Genomic DNA, 27,336 nt, shown 5'->3' on the forward strand with positions numbered 1-27,336 from the left:
CAGGTTCTTGTGATCGGTCCAGACCAGTACCGGATGCTCTGCTCCCTCCAGCCAATGTCTCCATTCTTCCAGGGCTAATTTTATAGCTAATAGCTCTCGATCTCCCACATCGTAGTTTCTCTCTGGAGGTAATAGTCTGCGGGAAAAAAAGGCACATGGGTGAGTTTTATTGTCGCGAGGAGAGATCTGGGATAAAACTGCACCAACTCCGGTGTCTGAGGCGTCGACTTCAACAATGAACTGTCGGGACGGGTCTGGCTGAATCAGGATGGGTGCGTTGGCAAAGAGGGCCTTGAGGCGTGAGAACGCCGCTTCTGCCTCCGGAGTCCAACTAAAAGGGATCTTGGAAGAGGTTAGTGCCGTTAGTGGTAAAGCTGTCTGACTGTAGTTTCTGATAAAACGACGGTAAAAGTTTGCAAATCCGAGGAAGCGTTGGAGCTGCTTGCGGGTTTCGGGTGTGGGCCACTGCAGTACTGCCTGGATCTTTTCCCTCCGTTGGCCGTACCTGTCCGTCCCCTAATATGAAACCCAAGAAGGAAATGGACGGCTTGTGGAACTCACACTTCTCAACTTTGACAAATAGTTTGTTCTCGAGTAGTCTTTGGAGAACCATGCGAACGTGGCGTTTATGTTCCTCCAGCGTCTGTGAATAAATGAGAATGTCATCCAAGTATACGAAAACGAAGATGTTCAGAAAGTCTCTTAAAACATCGTTCACTAGAGCTTGGAAAAATGCAGGCGCATTGGATAAGCCAAATGGCATCACGCAGTACTCGAAATGGCCAATAGGGGTCTTAAATGCGGTCTTCCACTCGTCACCCTTGCGTATACGCAGAAGATGGTAGGCGTTTCTCAGGTCGAGCTTGGAAAAAATTGTAGCACCATGAACTGGTTCGAAGGCCGATGATAATAATGGCAGGGGGATACTTATTCTTAACTGTAATATTGTTTAACCCTCTATAGTCTATGCAGGGTCTCAGGGATCCATCTTTCTTCCCCACAAAAAAAAATCCAGCTCCCATAGGGGAAGATGAGGTGCGGATTATACCGGCTGCCAAGGACTCTTTTATATATTTCTCCATAGTTTCTCTTTCAGGTCGAGAAATGTTGTATAAGCGACTGGTGGGTAACGGAGCACCCGGCAGGAGATCTATGGAACAATCATATGGACGGTGAGGAGGGAGAGAAAGAGCCTTGGACTTACTGAACACAGGAGCGAGGTCGTAGTAATCAGAGGGGATTGTGGAGAGATCGACCGGATCCGCCTCCTGAGGCTCAGCCGATGGAGGACCTGGGGGAACAGCTGAGCGGAGACAAGACGAGTGACATGAAGTGGACCAGGATTCCAGGTGTTTCTCGGTCCAATTTATTTGTGGGTTGTGAAGTTGTAACCAGTGGAAACCTAAAATTATGGGGGAATTGGCCGATGAAAATACAAAAAATGAAATAAACTCACTGTGGTTACCAGAAATGATAAGGTGGAGTGGTTTGGTTTTATGTGTAATGTGTGGCAGCGTTTTTCCATCTAAAGCAGTAACTCGCAGTGGAACAGGTAGTGGTTCGGTCTCTATTCTCATTTGTTTAACCAGGGAGTCGTCGATCAAATCTTGCTCGCAACCAGAGTCGACTAGGGCGGATAAAGAAAATGACTGGGTCTGAATCAATATGGTTGCTGGCAACAGTAAGCGAGGAGAGTCTCTTTCGCTGGGATGGTCCGCCAACCTCCTCGCCGCTACTGGCGGGACCGGAAGGTTTAAACGAACCGGACAATTGGCCAGAAAATGACCCGGGGAACCACAATAAATACAAAGTCGGGCTGACATGCGCCGCTGGCGCTCTTCAGGAGTCAGGCGAGTTCGACCTAACTGCATGGGCTCGGGATCCTGAGAGGCTGGGGGCGGAGAAAATGCCGAGGGGGAAGCGGAGCCACCAAAGTGTCTGAATGGTTGGCTCCTACGACCCCCATCTCTCTTTCGGGACCGGATTCTGTGATCCAATCGGATGGTTTGGCTGATTAATTCCTCTAAGGTCCTAGGTTCTTCAAAAGTAGCCAGCTCATCCTTAATATTGTCATTTAACGCGTTGTAATATGCGCTCTTAAGCGCGGCTGGTTCCCAGCCTGTCGCTGCAGCCTTGATGCGGAAATCCACGGAAAATTCCGCCACAGTTTTATTTCCTTGTTTAATATTCCAGAACTCTCTGGAATTAACTGACTGGTCAGCATCTTGACAAAAAACCTGTCTGAACTCTTTTATAAAATCATCAAATGAACAGCCATAGCGTGCTGGATCTGGGAAACGAGCTTCGGCCCATAACAAAGCTTGTCCTGACAACGAGGACAGAACGTATGCGATCTTGGAGCTGTCATAGGGGAAGCTTCTCGGGGAGTGATTAAACATTATCGAGCATTGAAGAAGAAAACCATTACATTTGCTCCGGTCACCTGAAAATCTTTCGGGCGTAGGTGGACGGATATCAGAAAACGTGGATTGGATCTCCGGAGCTGGGTTTGAAGCTAGAGCTGAGTTGGAGGCTGGAGCCGAAGCTTGAGGGGCTGAACCTCGAAGGTAACGGGTTAACTCAGATAGTTGTTGGTTAGTTTCAGTTTGGATTCTCTTTAACTCTGTTAAAGCGTTTTCATGGGTTTGTAATATAGATTGTTGTTCGGCTAAGGATCTCCGGATTGCGTCTGCTGGGCTGAGTTGTTGGCCTGAGTGTTCTGTCATGATGGGTTCAGTTTTCTTTTAACAGGCCCACATGCAGAACACAAAACAGGAGAGGTAGGATCAGTGTTAAATGATTTAATAATGATCACACAATTATCGGCGAGAATCAGGATGGTCTGGTCCAGGGGGAAACGACAGTGGCAGCAACAATGATTCACTATGAGGAAAGAGCAGAGTGGTGAGTTCAGGGGTCGTGGGAAGAACGGAAATCTCACTGAGAAAACAGGCTGATCTTACTTTGAAGTAGATGAACGGAGTCTTGGAGGGGAAACAATGTTTGTCCGGTGTCTCAGTCCTTGGTGGGTCCAGAAACAACAGAGGAGTGCGGCGGGGAGCGGACAGGCAGGCTCGGGTGCAGTGGAGAAACGGAGGAGTGGTGCGGCCGCCAGCCGTGGAGTCCAGGAGATGATTGCAAACAACGGAGAGGTGAGTCTGGAAACTCGGGCAACCTGTGGGTTCTTTCCACGGCGTCACGAGGGTGGTTCAAAAACCAGGAAATCAACTAGGATCTCCTCAAGGGATCGCCTAAAGGCAACGGAAGAAACAAAGATAATTACTTGAAAGTTCAAAGACAACTAGAAAACACAGAGGCAGGCTCAGAGGGCTCAGAAATACCATGACTGGCTAACACTCAGGCGACGCTGGGCTGGCAGCCAACTCCTTAAATCTGAGCCGCTGATGAAGATGATCGCGAACAGCTGTGGATGATGATGCACCGCACTCCCACCGGAACCTGTCGCCCTCTGGTGGTAAATGGTGGTAAGGGCGCACAGGAATTCCCACCAAGCAGCCAGAATCCCGGAACATAACAAGAGTTCATTGACATGAGTCAATTTTCTGATATGAGACTGTTAAAGTTGCTGTAGACAAATGTATTTAATTAATACATTAATGGTCTTCATCATGCCGTGCTGCTGTGTTACTCCAAGGCATTGCAGAGGGTCATGCATTATTTGCATGTGATTTATTAATTAAGCAAACCGACATTCTGATAATTCTGCGATACTGATGGTGCCACGTCTGTTTATATCTGCTCATCGAGCCCAATGCTGGGTTCTATTTAGCCATTAAAACACTATCAGGGTGGATGGTGTGTGACCTTATATTATCATGATCAAATGGTTTTTTGGTCTTTTTTTAATAAGCATATAATTTGGCTATATACCTTTAAAAACATGGTACTTAGTCTCTAGATGTGTAAGGATGGTGGAGACATACTGTACATCAAAAGGAGCAAAAATTGTAGCTCTACAAGTATTTTCTCTTTCCTTTTTCGTATAAATTGTTGAAAAAGTTTCTGCACCACTTTGTGTTGGTCTGTCACATAGCATCTCATAAAATGGTTTCTTTCCTTCTAGATTTCCTTAGAGGCCCTAGGCATCCTGCAAAGCTTCATTCAGGATGTGGGCCTGTACCCCGATCAGGAGGCAATCCACACCTTGTCTGCACAGCTAGACCTCCCCAAACACACAATCATCAAGTTCTTCCAGAACCAGCGCTATCACGTCAAGCACCATGGCCGCCTTAAGGAACTGGGCGAGGGGGCAGCTGCCAGCGGAGGGGTTGATGTGAGTGAATACAGAGACGAGGAGCTGCTCTCTGGCTCGGAGGATCCTGAGTCTAGTGAGGATGGAGCTGAGGAGATCTACCAGACAGCAGAGGGGAGCACAGGGGGCTTGAACCAGCCTCCGACCTCATCCAGCTCCACCTCCACTCAGTCGTCCTCAGGTACCAATGTTGCTCAGGAGGAGTGCAAGGATAAGGGGACCAGCCGACTTGGTGGTCCTCTGGTTCCTGGGAGCTCCTCTTCCAGTCCCCAACAGCAACAGACTGACTACCAAAGGTAGAAACTGACAAACATCATCAGATCGAGAAGAAACAGGAGAAGATTGGGAACTTGTCAGGACAGCAGCAAAACAACTGGGTGGTACATGAATGTCTGTACAGGCACACTGAGTTGAGATCTTCTATGTTGATGACTGAAACAACCAGACTGACCAGTTTATTGTGACAATCTCAGATTTGTGGAATTTGTGAATTTACCTCAGAAAAAGACTGCAGGTTTATAGGAGTGGTTGTATAACTGTGACAAATTTACCACAGAATTTTTTCAATTTCCCCCCCTTAGATTTATAAAAGGCAGGAAAGACCTTTGCTGCTCAAGCAGAAACATTCACACAATTTCTCAGCCAAAAAGACAGTGTGATAAAAAGGGAAGTTCCTCCTCCCAATTGCTGAAATCTGAGGAAGCCTCACAAGGAACATACTCACCTACGTGTTTTTTTCTCCCAAGTGGTGACAGGAACCTGAGGCTTTCACCGACTCATACATCCTCAGGAGACTATGGCAGTGCTTTTGCCTGCCTCAGAATGCACATGGACAACACTGTGCGTCATCAAGCTTTAATTCACCAAGGGGAGAGGCCGAACTATGCTTCAAACTCACTGGTATTCCTGTTTAGCACTTAAAGTCCGCAAAGACTGACACTTTTCAAGTGTGATGTTGTGTTCTCCTCTTAAGGAAAAGTGTGCCAGGAGGATCAAGAGGAAGCAGTGAAAGAAGGACACTTGGGCCTGCCCCCTTCCTGGCTCCACTCGCGAGTGTGTGGTGGAAGAAAAAAAAAAGCCCAGAAGGTTTAAAGACAGCGCCTAGATGTTCAGCAACCAAACAATCAGTCACTTTATGTGTGGTAGTCGTCCCCCCTCCCTCCCTGCCCACAGTCCCATTTCACCACACCTTCCCACACTTAAACTTCACCAAGCCTATTTATTGCTATCTTTGTCCATGATTATTATTATCATTATTTTTATTATTGTTGTTATTATGGTTAGAATTGCTGTCACTGCGTGCTATTTCTAGGTTTTATTTCCATGGTTTAAAACAGTGGTTTTCAGAAGTGGGCGGCTGTGTGGACAACAGACAGTAAAAGTTTGGTGCCCTTTCAAATGGCCGAGGGAAAAGACAGTGAGGGTGGACGAAAATAAAGAGAAGCAGTTACTGAGTGTTACTGGGTAAGATGAAATGTCCTGTCGCGTTGTATTATGCCATTTTTTTTACTAGCTCTGTTTCCCAAAAATAGAAGAATCCAGTGTGCTTCTTTTTTGCTGCAGTTGATGACAATCTACTTTTTTGAGCTCTTAAAGAAAAGTGGCAGGTTTGACTCTGTTGTTAGCTTTTAATGTGTGTAAATACCCAAAATGGGATAAATTGTTGTTGTTATACTTGTTTAGTTTTTTTTCTGAGTGTTTTTAAATGTTTGAGCCAGTTTGGAGAAACAGAGGACTCAGTGAAAAATTTCATCAAGGCTATTTAAAAAAAACATGCTCTTCTTTTTTGATGTCTGGTGCAGTTGTGTAAGCGTGCAGTATGTTTGAAATACTATCTAAGCGCGGATAACGTCTGGTTCAACGATCCTGATTGGCTGCTACACAAACAATGGGCTGCCTTTTCAATCAGTAATCTGTATGATGATATTGTGCTTTTTTTGTGTGACAGGAATCAGGGTTAGACTCAAGTAATGAAATCTTTGTCCATAAATGTTGAAGTGAATTAAAATTTGTGCATTCAAAAGTGTTTGTATGGATTATCTTGTGTGGATCCCTCCAGAAAAAGCACAAAGAAGTCCAAACTTTATATAATTTATTAAAAAAAATCATACATAGATTAATCAGCATGTAAATCAAACCTGAATAAATCAGTGGTATTGATAATTTGAAAATGAAGAAACAGAAAGCAGAGGTTTTTAGTACAAAGCTATGCAAAGGGTTTCTCCTGTTACAGATTTCTTTTTGTTTTTGCTTTTTATTTCACAATTTAATGTTTCAGATCATTATCAGAGTATAACAAAAATCAGACAAAGAAAACCCAATTAAGTTAAAAAAATTCTAATTATTTAATTCATTGAGAGAAAAAAGCTATCCAAACAAACCTTGGCCTGAGTTAAAAGGTAATTACATTGTCAACCTAATTATTGTTAGTACCTCCTTTGGCAGCAACAACCGCCATCAAATGTTTGCAACAAGAGGTAACACCTCCTTTTCCACCAAAAGTCCTGAGATCTCAGATTTTTGGGGGAAAAAATCTCGGGTAACTTGTATAGTTTCTGTTTCCACTCCTCTAAAAGGACGTGGGAAATTATTTAAAGGTACAGTGGATGATCTTTTTTGGCTTCGGGCGATCACCTTATCTATTGGTTGTCCCACTTACCAATCATTCTGACGCACTCACCTAAAGTCAGAATGCAAACCGCTTACAAGTTTATGAGAAGAAGAGGAAGGCCTCAGAAGATAAAAAATGTGACCAGAGTAGATTTGGGAGATTTTTTCACGCGATCCCACTGAGGAGCGGAAGAGCAGGTAAGATGGTCTTACGCATGTTCAGTTATTCAAAAAGGGACTTGGGCGTTTCTTACCTACATTTCCGGAAAAACTCTTTACCTTTAAATCAGCCGAATGATAAATGGGAAAGTATGAAGAAAACTGCACTACACCTCAGCGAGTGGTGGTAAGAAGAAACCAAAGTTCTCACCATTTGTTCCCATCCTTACCTCAGCATAACATCCATCACCTTTCACATCATGGTTGAAGTCATAAAAAATGGAGGCTGAACTATTGCTCCATTTTGTGTTTTGTTTACTTAATCCTCAAAGAACTCTAGCAATTGTAGTGTTGGCGCAGGCATGTGTTAAAGATGAGCAAATAATTAATTTCCAAATTTATTCTCCTGCTCTTCAGTAAGACTTTAAAGTTAAATCAGTCACAAATGAAACACTAAACCAAACATGAATGTTAGATATTATCTGACCAAATTATATCTCTGTTTAACTTCCACTCAGTGAAAGCCAGTGAGAGTTTAAAAACGGGGTGCTGGGGTGTAGTAAGCCTGAACAGCCCGATAAGCTCACAGCTGGCTGTAAGTGTAGTGGTGTAGTGTATCTCCAAAAATGTTGCACTACTTTTGCAATTAAAAGATATCTTGAAAAATACAGCAGATATTCAAGCTTTACATAGCTACAGAAAACACCATAAAAAGTTATTTTTGTGTCACAAAAAGTTTAATATATCAAACTGCCGTCATTGCATTTCCGTTTGAACAATCTACTTTGATCCCACCTTCAACTATGTCAGAGTATTGTCCTACCCCCATACGAGGACACTTTCCGGGAAAGTGTTGACCAGGGAAACTGGACACTGGACAAATTGTGTCGATATGCATGGAGTGCTTTCTAAATCCCTGGTAATGACTGTAAGTCTCTGTAATGGAAAAAGGGCTAATGAGTGTTAACATCCTGTGGAGGAATTTTGGCCTACTCTTCTTTTCACAGTTGTCTAATGTAAGCCACAACAGAGGGTTGTGGAGCGTTAACTACCAGTTTAAGTTCTCTTATTTCTCTCCATGACAACTTTATTTGAGTCTAGGCTTAAATTAGGGTAACGCAAAACCTTAATTTTGAGATATTTCTCGCCATTCAGTTGTGGCGATACCAATGCACTTTGGATCACTGTGTGTTTCAGCCTGAATGCTCATTAACTTAAGGTCAAGAACATTCTCATTTTCCAAATTCCTAACAGTTATATTAAGCAAATACCTAACTGCATTCGTTTCATTTTTTGTACCTAGCAATCATTCTACATCAATTCTGGTCAAAAGGCGCTTTGCAAAACAAACCAGTCCAATTCAGATCCAGCTACATAGAAACCAACTCATTCCATTCACATTTACAAAACAACTCAATTCCTTCCAATACACTACAAGCATAGTCATATTCTGAGCCTATTACATATTTCCTGTTCAATCGGAATTCAAAGCCTGTTGACCCTGTATGATTATGCATTTAGCACTCACTTTAATCCAAAGAATCTTACACATAAGCATATAACAGTAAGGTTGGTAACAATAATAATATGCAATATGCAAATACAAGAAAGAGGAGAAAACATCCATCCATCCATCCATCCATCCATCCATCCATCCATCCATCCATTGTCTTCCACTTATCTGAGATCAGATCACAGGGGTAACAGTTCCAAGAGAGAAACCTATACATCTCTCTCCCAAGCAAGATCCTGCAGCTCATTCTGGGGGACCCCATGTGTTCCCAGGCCTTCAAGCAACTTCTGGGTCTTCCCCAAGGGCTCCTCCCCTCGCTCCCAGAAATCCCCCATAGGGACCCACTCAGGGGGCATCCTAATCAGATGCCCAAACCACTTCAACTGTCTCCTTTCGATACAGATAAACATTAGCCCTACTTTAAGCTCCTCCAGGGTAACAGAGGTCCTCTCCTCATCTCTAAGGCTGAACCCGGCTACCCTTTGGAAGAAGCTATTTTTTCCTGCTTGTATCTTGGATCTCATGCTTTCAGTCATGATCCATGCCTCGTGACTAAAGGTGAGAGTTTGAATATACATGGATCGATTAATCAAGATATTAGCTTCTCTTTGCCCATCTCTATCTTCACAACAAACTGAGCAGCACCCATATTAGTGCAGCTGTAGCGCCAATCTGTCTGTCCATCTCTTGTTTCAACCTACCATTACTTGTGAACAAGACAACAAGATACTTAAACTCCTCCGCTTGAGACTGACCCCCAATTCAGAGGGGGTAATACACCTTTTTTATGGTTAAGGACCATGGCCTTAGACTTAGAGGAGCTAACTCTCATCCCAACCACTTCACACTCAGCAGTGAACTGTCCCAGTGAGCACTGGAGGTTGTTGATCAAACAAGCCAACAGAACCACATCATCCACAAAAAGCAAAGATGCAATCCTGAGGTTACCAGACCAGAACCCTCCTCTCTATGCCTAGGGCTTGAGATCTGGTCTATGAACATTACAAACAGGATTGGTGACAGGGGGCAGCCCTGGGAGGGTCAAACTTGCACTGGGAATAGGCCTAACTTTATGCCAAGAATGCGACACAGCTCTTGTTTTTTGCACTCAATGACTGCATGGCTTTCAAAAGCTGTCAGTTACCCCATACTCCCACAGCTCTCCCATACAAAATACCTGAGGAACATGGTTGTAAGCCTTCTTCCGATCCACAAAACACATGTAGATCAGAGAATGATTCTCTCATCACCCCCTTAGCCATTCCACGAAAGAGGTTGAACCTCCTGGATCTGAGGTTCAACAACCAGTTGGAGCCTCCTCTCCAACACCCCAAAGTAAGCGTCCCAGGGAGGCTGAGAACTGTGATCCCTTCTCACAATATTGAAGGTTTGTGTCAACAATCACAGCTCTACAATGTCCAGAGCCTTCTGAAACTCAGGTCAAATCTCATCCACAGGTTAAATCTCATCCACATTTGGCACCATGCCACTGGGGAGGTGTTTAAGTACCTTGGTAACCTCTGCCTCAGTGATGGATTTGCAATTTCCCAATTTCTTAGGCTCTGCCTGAGTAATTAAGATGGTGACCATGTGGAGGAGATCCTCAAGATGCTCCTTCCGCCACCTAACAATGTCCTCAGTCCAGGTCAACAGTTATCCAACAACCCCCCTCCCCTTGAAGCTAACTGAAAATATATTTCCATAGTCTTCCACGACCACAGAAGCTGCAGTCCTTCTGGCTGTCTGCCACCTGTTGGCTGCTTCAGGAGACCCCAAGAAGTAGTGACCCCAAAATAAATCCTTTTTCAGCTTGATGGCTTTCATCACCACTGGTGTCCACTAGCGGATCCTCTGGTTGCTACTATGATAGGCACCAACAACATTCAGGCCACAGTTCCTGGAAGCTGCATCAGCAATGAAGGACCAGATTATGGTCAATTCCAATTCCATGTGTCCAATCTACCTCAGGATTTGAGATAAATTATCCTGAAAGCGTGAATTAAAGATCACTCAGACAGGTTCCTCAGCCAGCTATTCCTAGTTGACCACCACCACTTGTTTGGATTTACCAGGTCTGTCTAACAACCTCCCCTGGTACCGTGTGCTCATCTTGGGACTTGTGAGTATCTCCACGCCTACCCGTCATCTCTGAACCTTAGCAAATCTGAAGTAGGAGAGAGTCCAATCCCTCTCCAGGTGCTGGGTTCCAGCATGCAAGATGTGTGTTGAGGTGAGTCCCACTATTTCTAGGTGGATACCTTTCAACGCACACAACAGCTCTGGCTCCTTACCTATGAGTGAGGTGACATTTCACGTCCTTAAAGCTTGTATATGCTCCCAGGGATTAGCACGCCAAGACCCCCATCCTCACCTGCCACCCAATTTGTATTGCACCCAATCCCGATGTTCCTCTCTGCAGGTGGTTGGCTCACATAGAAGGGTTCTCCTGTTGTTGTTTTTTTCTTTGGGCTGAGCCCAGCCAAGCCACAAGGGCTAAGGCTCGACCACTAGGTGCTCTTCAGCGAGCTTCCCTAAGGCCTGGCTCCCGGAGGCTGCCAAGCCTTGGGGGCTGCCCACTACCCTTAATACAAGGGTAGTGGGGCAGCAGTGAGTTTCTTCTTTTATTGTGGTCTGCCATGCCATCAAGATCTTCAAATCGCTCTTAGTCTGACCCCTTCCTTGAGGCAAATTTGCTATGGGAAACCCTACCAGGAGCTTAATCTCTGGACAACATAGCCAATACCAACAAATTATTGCAAAACATTTTGTAAACATAGTGTGCTGATCCAAGATGCAGCTGCAAATGGCTGCCTTGGTACTTCGCTCGCTTAATTGTTGTGGTTTTCTTTGTGATGTGTAGACAACCAGAAAGCTTATTAGTTTACAAACTATCACCATTTTTCTTCTGTCTACATTTTTATTTTTGGCAGATGGCAACTAACTTAATGGAGCATTACTGTTACCTACTGTTCCAGAATATGATGTTGGCCATGTTTATTTACCTTGAACTCACCTTTATTCTTGAGAGATTTTGCAAGATTTCCTGTCTGACATCTGAATGTTCCCAAGTGCAATCTATTCACGTGTGATGTGTTGCGCTCGCCGTTTGACTAGACACCACACACTGTACGCACAAACCTGTATATAGTTACGATTTTTTGGGATTATGTGTGGTGTCTCTCAGGTTTTAAAAATCAGCTGAGTTTTAAAATCTTGCTGTGTGAACCTGGGATAAGCCTGTGGCTCGGATTATTAAGAAATGGACTATTGAGTCATAGCAGATATACAGACTGCATGGACTGCACTAATAGGAATGTTTTTGAAGCTTCAGCCTCTGACCTAAACCAACTAACTCATGTAGTGACGTCATATCAGCTTAATGTGCGTGAAGACTAATACCATCTGGAGTTTCAACAATAAACCATGGTTTTCCTTACATTTGAGACAACTTTGTTGTACCAAAGAAGAAGCTTTCCACAGTGGAGATCTGCCCATGTATAAGCAGACTTGAAACAAGTTAACAAAGGAGATCACGCTAACAAAAAGAGGTTTCAATGAGAAAGTAAAATATAGTTTCTTCTTCACTGTGGAAGAGCGTGAAATCCACAACGAACTATAGGTCCCCTCCTCCACATGCTGTGACGAGGATCGAAGCAACTTCTTCTGCAGGTTTGACCGTCAGACTTTCACACCTCTCTCCCACACAAAGGGCCCCCTAACCCTCACCAACACATCTCCAACTCTCTCTTCTCCACCTCTGCCGGCACCTAAGATTAAAGAGGAAGATATCAACAGTGCCTTCTGAGAAAAAAGCTTGGCGTACTGATGGTGTTTACCACCTCTGTCTGAAAACCTGCACTGATCAACTTAGCCCCATCTTCATCAACATATTTAAAAAGTCTGTAGAACTGTTTGAAATTTCCACCTGCTCAAAACATTCAGCCATCTTCAATCAGACCTATTGCTCGGAAGTCTGTGGTCATGAAATCCTTTAAGCATCAAACCGCAGGCCCCCTTCTGGCCCCCTTCTGGCCCCCTTCTGGACCCCTGCTGGACCCCTTCTGGACTCCCTGCAGTTTGCTTGCCGGGCAAACAGGTCAGCAGAGGATGCTATCAACCTGGATCATCCTGCATCACCATTACAATCTGGGAATATATGCCAGGATCCTGCCAATGCTGAGTGGCACACAGGGAGCAATCTGTGGTCAAAAGTTAATGGACCCAGATTGATAGACTTAAGTTTTGAACCACCAACTTTTGGGGCCTCTCCAGGATGCAAACCACCCAGCTCCAACCACTAGGCCACCACTCCCATGTAAAAGGCCCCAGCCTGGATTTGAATCCTGGTCTGCCGCGTGACGGGTAAACTGTGCCACAGAGTGAGACACCTGTTGTCCTAATATCAAAGACAAACTGAACTGATTTCCACAGGACAATACCTGACAGACCGAGGGTTGATTGATTAAAAAAATAAATAAAATAAAAGCATTTAATTCCACGACAGTAGGAAGCTGAAATCAAACCAACAAATTCTCGATTCTAAGACTATTACTCTACCCACTGAGCCAGTTTCCCCACTATGAAGCAATAAAGGAATTTTTTATTCTATTTTATAGCTCAAACCATATTGATCATGACAATAGGGCCACTTTATACAATGATATCCACTGTCATCAGATCTCAGCCCAATCTAATCTCAATAAGCACTCAAACCATGGAAGAATGATTCTGACACCTTGTTGGATCTATGCCAGTCTGAAGGCTAACTTGGTACCAGCCAAATGTGCCTAATAAAGTGGTTGGTGAATCTCAGCTTCAACTACATGTAAGGTGTTCAAAAGAAAAACGGGTACTGTCAAAGATTAATTGCTTTGATCCCCCTTCACCCTAGGTATAGTAATCCATCCTGAGAAAGAGCTGGGTGATGGAGAAGATAACTCTCTTGATTCAGGAGTAAACCTCCAGCTGTCATGGTCTCGGGAAGCTTTTTGACCCACATGCAGAAATCAATCAGGACACAGAATATTGCAAAGTTTGATCATATATTCAGAGGCACAGTGCACAGTAAGACAACAACTTATCTAACAGCTAAATTATGACAATCATGCGCATCAGTGGAACAACCACACTTGAAGCTGCCTCTCTAATGAGTTCCAGGTCTGCAGAGGTGTTTAACCCACTGCCAGGGGTTGTATCGGGCATTCTGTGGCTCTGTATGCCCATTCTTGACTCCTTCAGTTAACAATAGTGCCTGAGTACAGCTGATGAGCTGCAGGGGAGAGGTTTTCCAGCAGACCCGTCCCCACTCAGTTTGTCTTCTATGACTGAAGACAATCAGCTCATACTGTGATTCTGTCTGTGGAATGATTATACTTGCAGAGAAATTGTGTTTTTTTTTTATTTTATTTACACACCCCTGTTAAGAGCTAGAGTTTTATAACTTAAAATAAGTAAAAATTCCTAAATAATTTCAGAACTTTTTACAGTTTGCATCTAAGGGAAAAACAAATGAATCTGTTAGAAGTTAAATAGAAATATAATTTTAAAAAAGCTGGGGTAACCTGCATTTTGCATATACCCTTAAATGTATGCTTTATATGAGCCTCTTTACATTCAGTACCAACATTTATTCTTCTTTAAAAACTTACATCTGACATAATTTACAGAGAAACAGATTAACCTGAAATGACGTATAGTATAAGGTATTGAATGGTAAGATTTATCACATACTTATTTATTCTTCATTCAGGTAAAGCCATAGTATGCAGAGACGCTGCAGAGAATCAAGGTGATCTCATCTCGAAACTCTCTCTAGAGACCCAATCAACTAGCGCTCTCTGCACATACCCTAGATTTCTTGTGGCACATCAAATATGTCATAACTTGTAGAAATAATAATAACATTGCAAGACAAATAATGAACACATAACTGTAATCTTTAAGGATCATGGCAATATATACTGTGGGTGTGGAAAAAGAGATGCCTTTTCTCTCCATAAAAACATTAAGGCCTGTAAAAAACCCGGATCTCACAGAACCTTGTGGGAAAATGTGTTATGGTCCAATTAAAAAACAAGGCTGACACATCTGGGCCATAATTCCAAAAGGTAGGTCTGGCACAGAACAACAGAGCACACCACTAAAGAAACACCATACCCACAGTAAAACATGGTGGTGGCAGCATCATACTCACAGGTTACTTTTCTTTGGGTTTTTTTTAGATTAAACTTGGGTTTTTTTCTGTCAAGTTGAATGAATACATTTTATTTTTTTCAAAATGCCAACAAATTTTTTTAGCATCATTGTGAGTCCAAATACACTTCCAAATCACAAACTGATTGACTCCATGAGTGGAACATGAACATTTTGGAATGGCCCGGCTAATATTCAGAACTAAACCTGTAGAATCACCTGAACGGGGCTGTGAACAAGATATGTCCTCACAACCTGAAAGATAGAGAGAATAAAAATTGTGTGCTGAATATGAAGCAAAAGGTGCTTCAACAAACAATTAGTTAAAGAGAATGCACACAACTGAGCTTTTTTTCTTATAACAGAGGTTTATTTTTCCACTTGTATAGGATATTCCTCTCATCAAAGGTGAGAAAAGTTTAGCTATGGTTCAGTAGCTTCTCATAAACCTGCTGTGTACACTTTGGAGAGTCACTATACACTGACAGCATTGCTGCTCACCTGAACATGGATAAAACCGGCTTGGAAATAAGCTGACCTGGTTACCAGGACAAAACAGCAGAAAAAGGACTCAGCTGTCATGTCTGAAGCAAAGGAGCAGTCCCACATCTCCTCTACCCTTATTTTAGTGACATTTAAAAAAAAAACAACTTCTGTCGTTGTTACTAGCATGAATCACCCGGCTCTGTGAGTTTATGTTTGGCTGTCTTAGCAAATCCCAGAATGACTTTGTTTGATGGTGTTCAAAGACTGAGCAGCGTCTTGTCTTTTGAACAATGTTGTGCATTGTGTATAAACTTGACGAAGGTTTGGCTTCGAGCAGGACAGTGGGAGGGGTTACTGGGGCTGGGGTGAGTGAGCTTCGTGGCCGCAGGAACCAAATATTGCTTCATTTGTACACAATCAAAGAAAACCAGTGATGGAAAAAAAAAAAAAAAAACAACAACCCAAGAGGCCGATGAGGGTGGAATTTACTGGAAAAGCTGCATGACAATGCAGCTTCCTGTGTTTATACAGTAAAAGAATACACTTTTAAAAGCACAATTACTGAATATGGATATTTTAAGAAATTAAAACCCAAACTTTCATGAGGCACTTTCTAGCCAAGTCTCAGTCAGGCAGCCCAAACTAATCGTTCTCCAACTAAATTTAACTAAATATTGTGCAAGATAAAGCTAATAAGTGGGCAGCAGCTCAGTCTGAATGCTGTACAAACCTGCCAGTTTCTCTGTAAGCAAACTTTACTTGAAATCATATTACCCAGAAGGCCTCTGTGGCTTTTCTGATTTATCAAACTGAGCAAAACTGATCAACAGTGAATGCACATTTTACTTCTATGCTCCAAACCCGTTGTCCTGGAATCCTCCAGCGAACAATATGCAAAGGAAGGCGTTTAGGGGGACATCAACTTAATCTGAATGTAAATATTGTTCTCAATCCTCATATGTCTCTGAAGTAAACAAAAGCAAGTATCCTGGTTAAAATCTTATTTCCTTCCAGTGATTACATTTTCTGCGGCAATAACAAACTATATTGCCACTATCTGCCTTCACACACAAATGAATTTGAGAGAAATCCCGCTCCCAACCCATTGGGTCTAATATGATGTCGGTCCAACTCTTGCAACTACAGCAGCTTTGATCTTTCTGGCAAGGCTTTCCACAACGTTTTACAGTGTGTTCATGGGTGTTTCTGACTATCCATCAGGAAACACATTTGTGAAGTCAGACACCGATGATGGCACATCATTTCCTCTCTAATTCATCTCCAAGCTTGAGTTCAAGACTGTGCAGGCTAGTCCAGTCTTCCTCCACACCAAATCAGTTTATCCATGCCTTTGTGGATCTTACAGGTTTATGACGGAACAGGAAGGAGGCATCTTCAAACTGTTAACACAAAGCTGGGGGCATTAAGTCGTGCTACATGTCTTTTTTGTTGAAGCCTTCGGAACTTAACAAGAACCTGACATCAACCCAATCGCTCGCACCCAGCATACCAAGCCTCCATGCCTAGGTGTTGTATTTTAAACACCATGGGGGTGACTGGAACACCTTAATTCAGTGATTTGGAATGATCAAAAGAATTCTTTTAGCAAATTTAACTTTAAATTTTATTTGTATTGTATTTTCTTTGGGAACACAAAATAATTTATACATCTCCCCTGTCTTTGACAAAGCTACGGTGTCTTTCTGCTCGAGAGTCCTGTGGTAAGCACCTCTGGTTTTCATTCACCACCATCCGTCCCATTCTCTTTCCACCTCGCCCCTAAATCTCCTAATTTAACTCATTATTCGCCCAATTGGTGGGCTTCAGCCCCCCCCCCCCCCCCCCCTGCCTGGGGTCTGACAGGGCTGGCAGTCATTACCAGACAGGGTTTGTGATGAGGTGGTGTGTTAGCAGACCTGAATGTACTCTCACACATATGCAGTGCCATAAAACATCCGCGCAGCCTGCAGGGTGTCGCTGCAGTTTTATCAGCTTCCTCGTCTTGCATGGCAGCTCTGTCAGAACTTGGACTGGAGTCAGCTCTGCTCCGTTGGGACAGACATGCAGACAGACAGACAGCAATGAACGCAGCAGACCACCCAGAGGTTTGTGGTTATCTGTGAAGCTAGCTGCAGCCTGGGTGTGTTCGGCTGAAGTGAGCTATGGTTCAGCCTCTTTTGGCAAACTGGGACTGATAATTAACCTTCATTGGAAAGGATCTGGTCTAACTTTAAGTGTCAGTGAAGCTTCATTAATTGTTTGTGTGATGGATGGGTCCGGGATTATTACATGTCACTGGAGAGCAGAAGGTTTACAAATGTGAGGCGGACCTCCCTTCTGACTCTTGACACTAAGGCTTGGGTTGAGGAGAGCAAAAATAATATTGATAAGTCTTCCAGTAGCTGCTGGTTAACATGCTATCATGAAGTGCTTAAAAGTATTTGTTTAATCATTTTGGTATGTTAAAACAACAAACCAGTGTATTTCATTAGGACTTTAAGTGACCCAGAGTAGGGCATATTTGTGAATAGGACCTGAATATGTTATAACAAAAGAAGAGAACACCTGCTTGCAGTCAGGTGTAAACAAACTATTCAGATATGCACTGCCATGCACAGCAGTTTTTCCAGATTGTATTGTATTTATGTATTTATTTTTCCACCTAAGCTGAATGTCACACAGTAAATATAGGCCTAACTTATAAATAAGAAATGCTAAGATATTATTTTTTCCACCAAAAAAAACACATTTGCCACTTCAGCAAGAGGGAGATAACATTAGACTCCAAAGAAAACTGAAATGGCCCAGCCTTCCAACAGCATTTAAACACACCATGTTAGCATAAATCTGAAGCGTGAAATCAGTCTCGAAACCCACAATATTTTGAGTCCATTTTCTCTCCATATTTTTGTAGTATGCTGAGGAAGAGTGTAATGAATTTTGTGGGTTAATACACCCAACAACTGCACTCTTTCCACCTCGCCCCTCACCCCTGTCATGTGACCGATAAACTACATTACATTTTTCTACATTCCGAGATTTTGTATATGTTCCCTATAAAAGCAGAGATTTCTAACTCACAGTCCAGTTTCATTTTCTGCCTGAAACAGCTCTAAACATTTCTGGAAATCCTGCCCATTTTCAGAGTGGGATGACTGAGTTTTCTTGGCCTGTGCTTGTGTTTGTCGTTGCGTGTAAATGAGGCAGAGAGAGATTGACAGGTGTCTGGATACCCAGGGCCCCTCAGACAGCTGTGAGGGCAACACTGCAGGGCATTAGGCCTGATAGAGGGATGATTAGAGAACATTAGAGGTGAAGGAGGGGGAGGGGGCACAGCTGTTGCTACTAACTATTATTACCCACAAAGCAGCATCCAATGGGAGGCCTTCTGCAGAGAGAGTTCACACCTGTGGCCCCCCACGGTGCTCAGAAGATGATCTTGTAGACAGTCAAGAACATTAACTAATGGTCTAAGTGTTTGTTGTTCCAAATCAAACGCAGAGAGCATTACTTTGTGACATAATTCAAAGATCCTACCAATGCTGCCTTTTAAACTGCAAAATTTTCATGATTCAAATATCTAGATTTTTTTCCCAGCAGTTTTCAAAACATTGGGGACATTTGACCAAAAACCTTCCTTAGGAGGATTTTAGGATCTATTTGTTACACTAATTATGAGATGAGGAGATGATGGAGTAGGATTCAGCTTTGGCAATGTGTGGTAAAGGGCTATTTCACTGCTTCATTTTTAGCATTTGGACCAATTAAGATCAGTTCTATTTCGAAATCTGCGAAACTTACAAGTTTAATCATACACAACCTTGATATACATTATTTTGTCTTATCCTGAATTAAGATTTCTGGTTCTGTTGACAGTTTTTTATGTTTCAATTTATTTTTACACATATGTCTGTGTTCATGCAAGCCTCATAGAATTTGAACATTGTTTATTGTGTAAGATCTTTTTAGTCATTATTGTTTTTTCTTTTCTTCCAGTCATTCATATAAACCCTTATCTAAATATTTTGGGCCATTAAGTTCAACACAAAATCCTGCTTTGAATTCACCACCATTGCTGCTCTATTTTATTTATTTATTTATTTGTGTTAATATTACTTCAAAATGTCATGGTTATTGTTAGTGACCAGATGACCTTGTTTCATTTTGGATCCATTGGGCAAAATATATAAGAAACATATTTTCAAATCTACAAATTTGGACACCCCCAAAGTGTGATATCAACTAATATTTTAATTATAATTAATTATTTTAATGTATACACATAGAATGGCCTAAAAATAATGTTTTCTATTTATGTCTAGAAAAAGAGAGACTCCATCTGCTATAACAGGCATCAAAGAGGTTAAATTTCTAACTAAATAAATTTATATTTGACATGTCTGCTAGGGACTGATGGTGCAAAAAAATAAAATAAAATAAAATAAAAAATGGATGCCCAATGTTTTTGTGGAAATCCTCTACAGAGTGTTTTTGTTTTCAAAGGTATCAAGTGGAGCACAAAATAAAGGGACATCAGAAGGTTAATTACAGATTCTTTAAATCTCAATGTGTAATACATTAAAACTTTTAGTTTGATTCTAAAAATGTCAACAGCAAAAAATGTGTTCCAAGGCCCATATTTGCTTTTGAACTCCAACCCAGTTTAATAACCACAAGGCTGGTTTAAAACCATGATCTTGCCAAAAACAATGAAATTAACCCTTTTTAAATTTGTGCAAAGAGCACATAGTTTTTCTGGAAGTTCTCTGTCAGTATGCCTGTGCATCGCATTGCCTGAGTCATCGCAACAGCAAACCAGACTTTCGCTTAGTTGTTTCTGAAAATGTTTAGACACCTATCCAGGGGCCTTTCTCTGTCAGTAGCTGTTTTTCTATCCAATTCTCATGCATATTTTAAGTGAACTTAAAAAAAAAGAAAATGCGTATCAGACATGTCTTCTTTTACTGGTTTGTAGCAAATTAACCAGGAGATGCACAGCGTAATGTCGTCATACGTTGACGTTGGCTGTAATAAACAAAGAGTAGATGTTGCTAACTAGCACGGACCATAGATCAGTAATGGAGCAAGGCTTTAATGAATGTGGTGAGTTTCTTTTTTTTTTTTTTTAATGATGAGACTTAGAAATGCTCACATCTCTTTGCCGGTCCACACACATACCTGTTGTTGCTTCCAGATCTGTTTTCCAGCGTTATGGGAATATCCGAGAGACGTCGGCAGCAGAAACAACTGACCACTCATGTGAGGTAAATGTTCACTACATCAGACCTGATTCGACAGTCCATCCATCTCCTCTTTAGTGCATTAGCTGTTTGTTGAAAATGTCAGTAACTACTTTAAGCAAGGGTAAAAACTTTTTTGCGAAATGTAGTGAGTTAATTCAAATTTTGCCATTTCTATCAACCACGTCTAATACGATACTTAAAAATGCGCATTAAAAAACTTTGATGGAAATGTGACTAGTCAAAAATCAAAGCCCTTAATGATTTGAACCAAGTATTATTTATAATGTGACAAATGAGCGATGAAGGATGGCATCTAACTGTTAAACAACATAAAAGCCCCCCATCGAATTTCAGATTTTACAAGGATAAGTAATTCAGTCTCGGAACATAAAGGTTTTTCTACAATTTAATTCATACGGTTTATTTAAAAAGGATAAAATCAAATTCCACGTTTCCAGACTTTCAGTATTGCATAGAAACTCCGATTAAAACGCATGTCTAAATGAAGAATGGTAACAGGGTGCAGATCAGATGGAAAAAAGCCTGGTTGGAGTTTCAATGGTTCAAAGAGGCAGCTGGTGGAGTCATTGCAGTACACCAACTCGAATTCATCGGACAATCTGAAGTCAAGAGGGACAATAACTTGAGGGGCAAAATGGAAGCAAACAGTAAACAGCAGCAGACATTCAATTAGCCAAATGTTACAAATGTTGTTAATCATTAGCCAAATGATTAACAACTGTGTTTCAGGGCTTAGCTTTTCATCAATCCGCTTTTTGAATATGGCCTCTGACATTTCAAAGTGATCAGAACAATTTCAGATGTTTACTCAGGAAATTGAGAGAGTGTGATGTGAAACCACAGACATGTTTGTCCTACTGAACATGTGAGTTTGAGAGAAGGCTGCGACATGGTTGTTTATGCCGTTAAAATGCTGCTTAAAAAGCGTGCCGGTCGCATGGGGTCAGGTTTGTCTCGTCGAATCTGCGTCTATGTCAGACGAGATCTTCGATACGAGAAGGGAAACAGCTGCTGTGATTAAAAATAAATCACACTCAGCATTTCTCTAAACCCTGGAATAACTAATCTGGACTGGGACATGAATTATGCATGAAGGCAAATGTAATAATTTCTTCCATCAAAGGATTTGCTAAAACACATTAAACCAAAGTCTTGAATCCACTCATAGAAGATTGTTTCAGCACAGCAAACCTTGCAAAGATATTAGTTTAAAAACTTGCTGGAGAATAAACTTCATTTGCAGGTATTTGGGCACAATCTGAATATATGAAAGTACCTCTAATGCTTTGGCTTGGTCTTACATTTATGAGACTAATAATGAAGATTTTCTTTAGAGAGAAGAGCTGCTTGGACTTGGCCTGGACTCGTCAAACTGCCTGCAGGATTGTAATAATAAAATCACAGATCTACAGATTTTCTGCTCAGGTTGATCAAGCAATGAACATCAAATCCATGCGAGCTAACCATCTCTCCTCCTGGCACAGCTTGGACCCCTCAGGCTGTGTTGGTGGGAGCTCTGACGTAATGACTGGTCAGAGTCAGATATCCAGGGCACCCGGAGGCCGTCCCAGGATGCCAAAGTCTGTCTAGGCTGTCGGTGATGCTTCTTGACAGAGAAAATAAAGAGAGGAACCATGAATACCTAAGCTGCTTGTTTTCTTCTTTGTCAGCGAGAAGTTGGTGCCAATTTGTATAGTTCGGTTGCAGAAGAACAATGCGTTATTGTTTATTTGCTAATGCTTATTTTTCAACCTTATGAAGGTGTCATGATTTGGGTTTTTGTTTATTTTTGCCTTTGGACTTTTCTGGACTTTTCCCATTTAGCCTGTCACCTCTCAGCCACCAGCCATTATCCAATCAGCTCAGTCTGCCTCCACCCACTACCCTGTTCTAGATCATCTCCACCTGTTTAGACTAAATAATTACTCAGCTCACCGGTTTACCAGCCTACATTTACCTTCCTCGGCCAACTCTTCCCTGCCAGAACGTCTCTCCGTACTTCTCTCTTCACTGCTCTCTTCTCGTGTTGGTTCGCCTAGTGTGATGTGCCCTTCGCTACCGGATACTTTATGATCAACCAGTTGGACTCTTCAGTTAAGTCGCATGTGTCTGCGTGCTGCAGTTCTGCCTGCTTTCCCGTGAGTTCCAGCCGTTTGCTGTGCCTGTTCTGGTGGTTTCCCGGCCTACATCGCTCAGTCTGGTCTCTCCCTACCTGCATCATACGGTCTCCTCCTCATCTTTGCCTGCCTGCACCGTCTGCCAAGATTCATTTGCCAAGTCTGGTTCTATTTGTCTGCCTCACCCGCCACTACTTATTCTCACAATAAACCTTACGGCTGAATATCGGGTTCATCTGCTGTAATCCTTACAGAAAGCGGAAAAATAAATTTAATGTATGAATTTAATTAAATTGAGGTTTCATAAATCTCAAACTGTGTTTTCAATAATCTCTGTTCAGAGAAGAATAATCCAGTTGAGTGCATCAGTGGGGGTCTGCCCCTAGTGGTCATTGGGCGGCTAAGTAATTAAGTAAGGTTTATGTATAAGTCGTTACAAAGAACTCTATTGGAAAATAGCATTTGGGATATATATAAAAACAACAACAAATATGTAAAGACTACAACAGTTATACATAGAAAGCACAATAAAATCGGGACACAAAAGCCTGGTGAAGCAAAACAATTTTCAATTTGTTTATAAAGATCTACATAGAGTTAGCAAGGTGAAGCTGCGGTGACAAACTGTTCCACAGAGTGGGAGCCACAGACCGAAAGGCCCTGTCCCCCTTAGTTTTCAGTCTACTGTGAGGAACATCCAGGAGATTTTAGGCTTGGGATCGAAGGCTTGTAGGAGAAGAGTGTTTATTTAAAAACAGACAGATATAGACAGTAGACTGGCCATTTAGAGCCTTGTAAGTGAGAACAAGTATTTTAAAACCAATTCCAAAATCCACCTGGAGCCAGTGTAAGGAATATAAGACAGGGGGCATTTTACTGGCTTTTGCAAGTGGTAGGGTCCACCATGCATGCACGCACTTACACCATAGGACAATTTAGAGAGAGAACAATTAGTAGATAGTAGAGACTGAGAGACTTCATCCAATAGAGTCTGAAGATATTGAGTAGTACTGGCACAGAGCAGCGCTCTGGGTCCACACCTTGGGTACAGCACCAACTGCTAAAAAGGTTCCACTGAAACTCATATAATGCCCTAGTTGAGGAAAGGCGGGCATTCAGGATAGTCTGCACAACAGCTTGGTCACATGATTTCAGCATGGACTCCAGCACTTCAGGGGCCACACACATATAGCTGGAGCAGGTCTGGATGAGAGTGCCAAAAGGCCCCCCCCCCAGCTGTGACAACAGGTCCATCTTTTGTGGGAGAGGCCATGGCTTCCCATTGAGGAGCATTAGAATTATCGGGAACCATGTCCTACTGGGCCAGTATGGGGCCATCAGCAACATCATATAATTGCTCTTGCAGATCCTGTGAAGTGTCAGCATGAGCAGCGGAATAGGAGGAAACGCATACAAGAGACAGTTCGGCCAAGGGTGGGCCAGAGCATCTTGCCCCAATGGACTGTTCAGTTCTGAGAGTGAGAACCACATTTGACAGTGTGTTGTTGCCCTTGAGGCCAGGAGATTGACGTCCCCAAGGCCAGACCTGTGTTGGTGCAGCTTAGGGTTGAGGCCCAGACTATTGAGCCATATTTAAAAGGGACCCAAAAATAGCAGTCCCAGAGGTACAACTGGCGACATTGAAGTTAGTTTCCCCATTAGCTGGAGGAGCAGACCGAATGTCAGTCTCATTGTCTTCCAAAGACAGGAGACCAGGTCGAGTATATTGCCCACCCTCCGTGGAGATGGGTGAGCTTTCTACATTATTGAGTCGATTGCAATGCCAGTGAAAATCACCTGTCTACTGGGAGTCAAGGAGCTCTTGGCGAGAGCCCTAACTGAGACACATGGTTTAGTAGGATGGAGGTGTTGTTGAGTGCCTTCTCCTGGCTTGGAGCACACACCCTAACCCGCTTTTCTAGGCTACACGATCTTTCAATTTGCCGGAACCAATGCAAATTAGGACATTAACGTTGTCTAGCCACGCGGAGATTACACGGTCCTCAGTGACACCTTCAAAACCGATTCATCAAAAACCGTTTCTCTGCCCCAAGTAATGCAAAAACCAGCCCTTCCAGGAAGCAAAATACACTGGAGATAAATGGAATCTCCTTACCTTGTGTGCGGCCGCAGATTGTGTGTTTTTCTTCTGGAATGACGTAGTGGCTAGAAAATGGAAGGTGGTACGTCGCCTTTTTGGTCCGAGGCAGAAACACACCCTAAGTGGACCCAGCTCTTTTTACCCTTCAGGCGACCCCCACTTACATATTACTTTGGATGCAAGACACATGAAACAGACAAGTATACTTTTCTAGTTATAATTTATCTACTTTAGACAGAGAAACAGTTACAGACACATCAGCGCTGATGGGCTCTTGTTCGGCAAGAAGCCCTGATTGCTCATCACACAAACATTATATAGGGATCTAGGTACACACCCATGCAAGGGCTGTACACATCCAAACTGTGACATCAGTAGAGAATCTGTGTCACCTCCAGGGTATCTGATAGATATGTGCCAATCTTTGGGTCGGTGCTATCTAAGTGTGCCATTCAGCTCCTACGTCAAGCTGGTCACTTCACTGACCCAGTTGATATCTTAACAGAACTGATCTGAACTCTGAACCGGTTCTATGACTCAGTTGATCACTCTTAGCCTCCAGGAGCTCCAAAATTTCCTGTCTGAGAGAAAGAGACCTCTCTGGGTCAGTAACATGAGTTATTTTCCCCCCACTGAACGGGATGATGACTGAACTGAATATAGTAGCCTTTTACCAAAGTTGAAATTACCTAAGGGTCTGAGACCATGGCCCATCAATGTTTGAGATGTTTCTGAGACAAACAACCAGGGGCCTGGGAGTGGGAGTCAAACTCGACTGCTGCTCCTCAATGGTCCTGAGGGGTGGTCATGCCGGTCCTGCCGGTCATCCCTGGGAGGTCTATCTGTAGATGCCCGAATGGTGGACTGCTGGGAGGGCTGACAGGACTGACCCTGTCCCCAGGAAGCATATCTGCTTCCAGGGGAGGATGGAACCTGGGCTTTAGAGTGAAAAGAACCTGCATGCTTATGCTATGGCTTAGGAGCTCGTTGTAGTTCAGAAAATTGCCGATGAGACTTATTTTCCTGTACAGCACATTCCAAGGTCTGCTGGGCTGCAGGTGCAAAAACCTGGCCTGGGAACCCTGGCAGAGTGCGAAGTGTTCCCTGTATGCCTCAGACAGTGGGGACTGGGCCAACCAAACTTGACATCGGGCAACAGTCAAGGTAGACATCAACCTGTCGAGCTCCCAGGACATGTAGGCAAAAGCCTGGAGTGTCACTCAGGTTCTGTGTTGCACTACCAACCCCTGCTTCCTGGAGAGACTGGGAGAGTGCAAGGGCAAGGTGAGAAAAAGAGTTCCCTAGAGGACCAGTCCAAGCCGCTATGTCATAGTTGTTGGTAAGGAGCTCATCTGTGGCCCTACATTGAGGCCACAGACAATGCGCCTCCAGTCAGGTAGCATGAGCTGGTGCTACAACAAAGCTAGCAATAGCGCTGTCAGAGATGGCATGTGGTCCAAACCGTACTGAGACACATCTGTCATGACACTAAGTGGCCTGCAATCTTGAGGCTCTTCAATGTATGGCAAAGAGGTTGGGACACCACCTTTGGGTAGGGGTGGGTAGCCTAGTGGTTAGAGCATTGTGCTTGTGTCCCAGATGTTCTGGGTTCAACTCTCACAGACTGCCCTTAATCCCTGCTTGCGCCTCACAGTGGCAGCCCACTGCTCCCCAAGGGGATGAGTTAAATGCAGAGAACAAATTTCGTTGGAGTGTAGATTTCAATGACAATAAAGATTAATATTATTATTATTAAACTTGTTTCTGAGAAACCTTAAAAAAGGCACTAAAGGGAGCTTTTGCCACAGGAGCATCAACGCCAAGTTGCAACAAAGGCAATTGAATGGCCTGCCTCGCTGAGAAAAGCCGTCTTGCAGCCCCTGGAGGATACAGCTCCAACCAAATGGTTGCAAGGCTCCAGCAAGACAGGCGAGATGCTATCCAAACACAATAATCCGACCTTCTGTCTGATGCCGTATTTAGAATTGTGGACGTCACCCAGGTCACATTCACTAATGTAACTTTGTTGGTAATAAGATCTCAGCCCTCTGGCAGTCGGAAGGAATGAAATAGAACTCCCCTTTAAAAGGAAGAAGAAACTTCCAGCAGAACCAGGCTCAGGGTAAGCGTCCATCTGCCTTGACCAAGTGGGTGTTAGAGGAGACAGAGACACAACAAGCACAGAAGCACACATTAAATCCTTTCTATGTTAAAAGGTAATGTCAGATTTATTTGAAGAGAAAAAAAAGACAAAGAGAACATAAGCTTAAAAGTTGAAATTACAGCAAATAATGCAAACTGGAGAACAGTAGGAGAACTCAGCAAAGTGAGAATAGTAGATCTTTATGTCCTCCAGTAAAGTATTAGATAGATCAAATGTTCTTTCTTCCAAAGAAGATATAACAATGCTGGCAAGCAATTTAACAGAAAAAAGTTATGTTAAATTATTCTGTGACACTGTTAAAAACCCTGAATATTTTAGACATTGCCATATATAACCAAAAAAGTCTTTTTTTTTCTTTTTTTTTAGGAGTTTACATGACAAACTAGCAGAAAGTAGAGCATCAGTTTGAAGTGGAAGAAAGGAAAGTTTTGTTGTTGGTAGGAAATGTTGGTATAAA

General features: G+C 42.8%; 1 protein-coding gene across 2 annotated transcripts in view; it reads left to right on the forward strand.

Moving 5' to 3' along the window:
* The window catches only part of satb2 (SATB homeobox 2), a 72,283-nt gene extending 65,984 nt beyond the window's left edge, over nucleotides 1–6,299 (forward strand). For both annotated transcript variants that reach the window (XM_036138823.1, XM_036138824.1), the window contains exon 14: nucleotides 4,085–6,299. In XM_036138823.1, the coding sequence (XP_035994716.1) occupies nucleotides 4,085–4,573 (489 nt within the window). In that variant the 3' untranslated portion in view covers nucleotides 4,574–6,299. The remainder of the gene's footprint in view (nucleotides 1–4,084) is intronic.
* The last annotated feature ends 21,037 nt before the right edge of the window (nucleotides 6,300–27,336 follow it).

Source organism: Fundulus heteroclitus, chromosome 7, assembly GCF_011125445.2.
Source record: "Fundulus heteroclitus isolate FHET01 chromosome 7, MU-UCD_Fhet_4.1, whole genome shotgun sequence".
NCBI lineage: Eukaryota > Metazoa > Chordata > Actinopteri > Cyprinodontiformes > Fundulidae > Fundulus > Fundulus heteroclitus.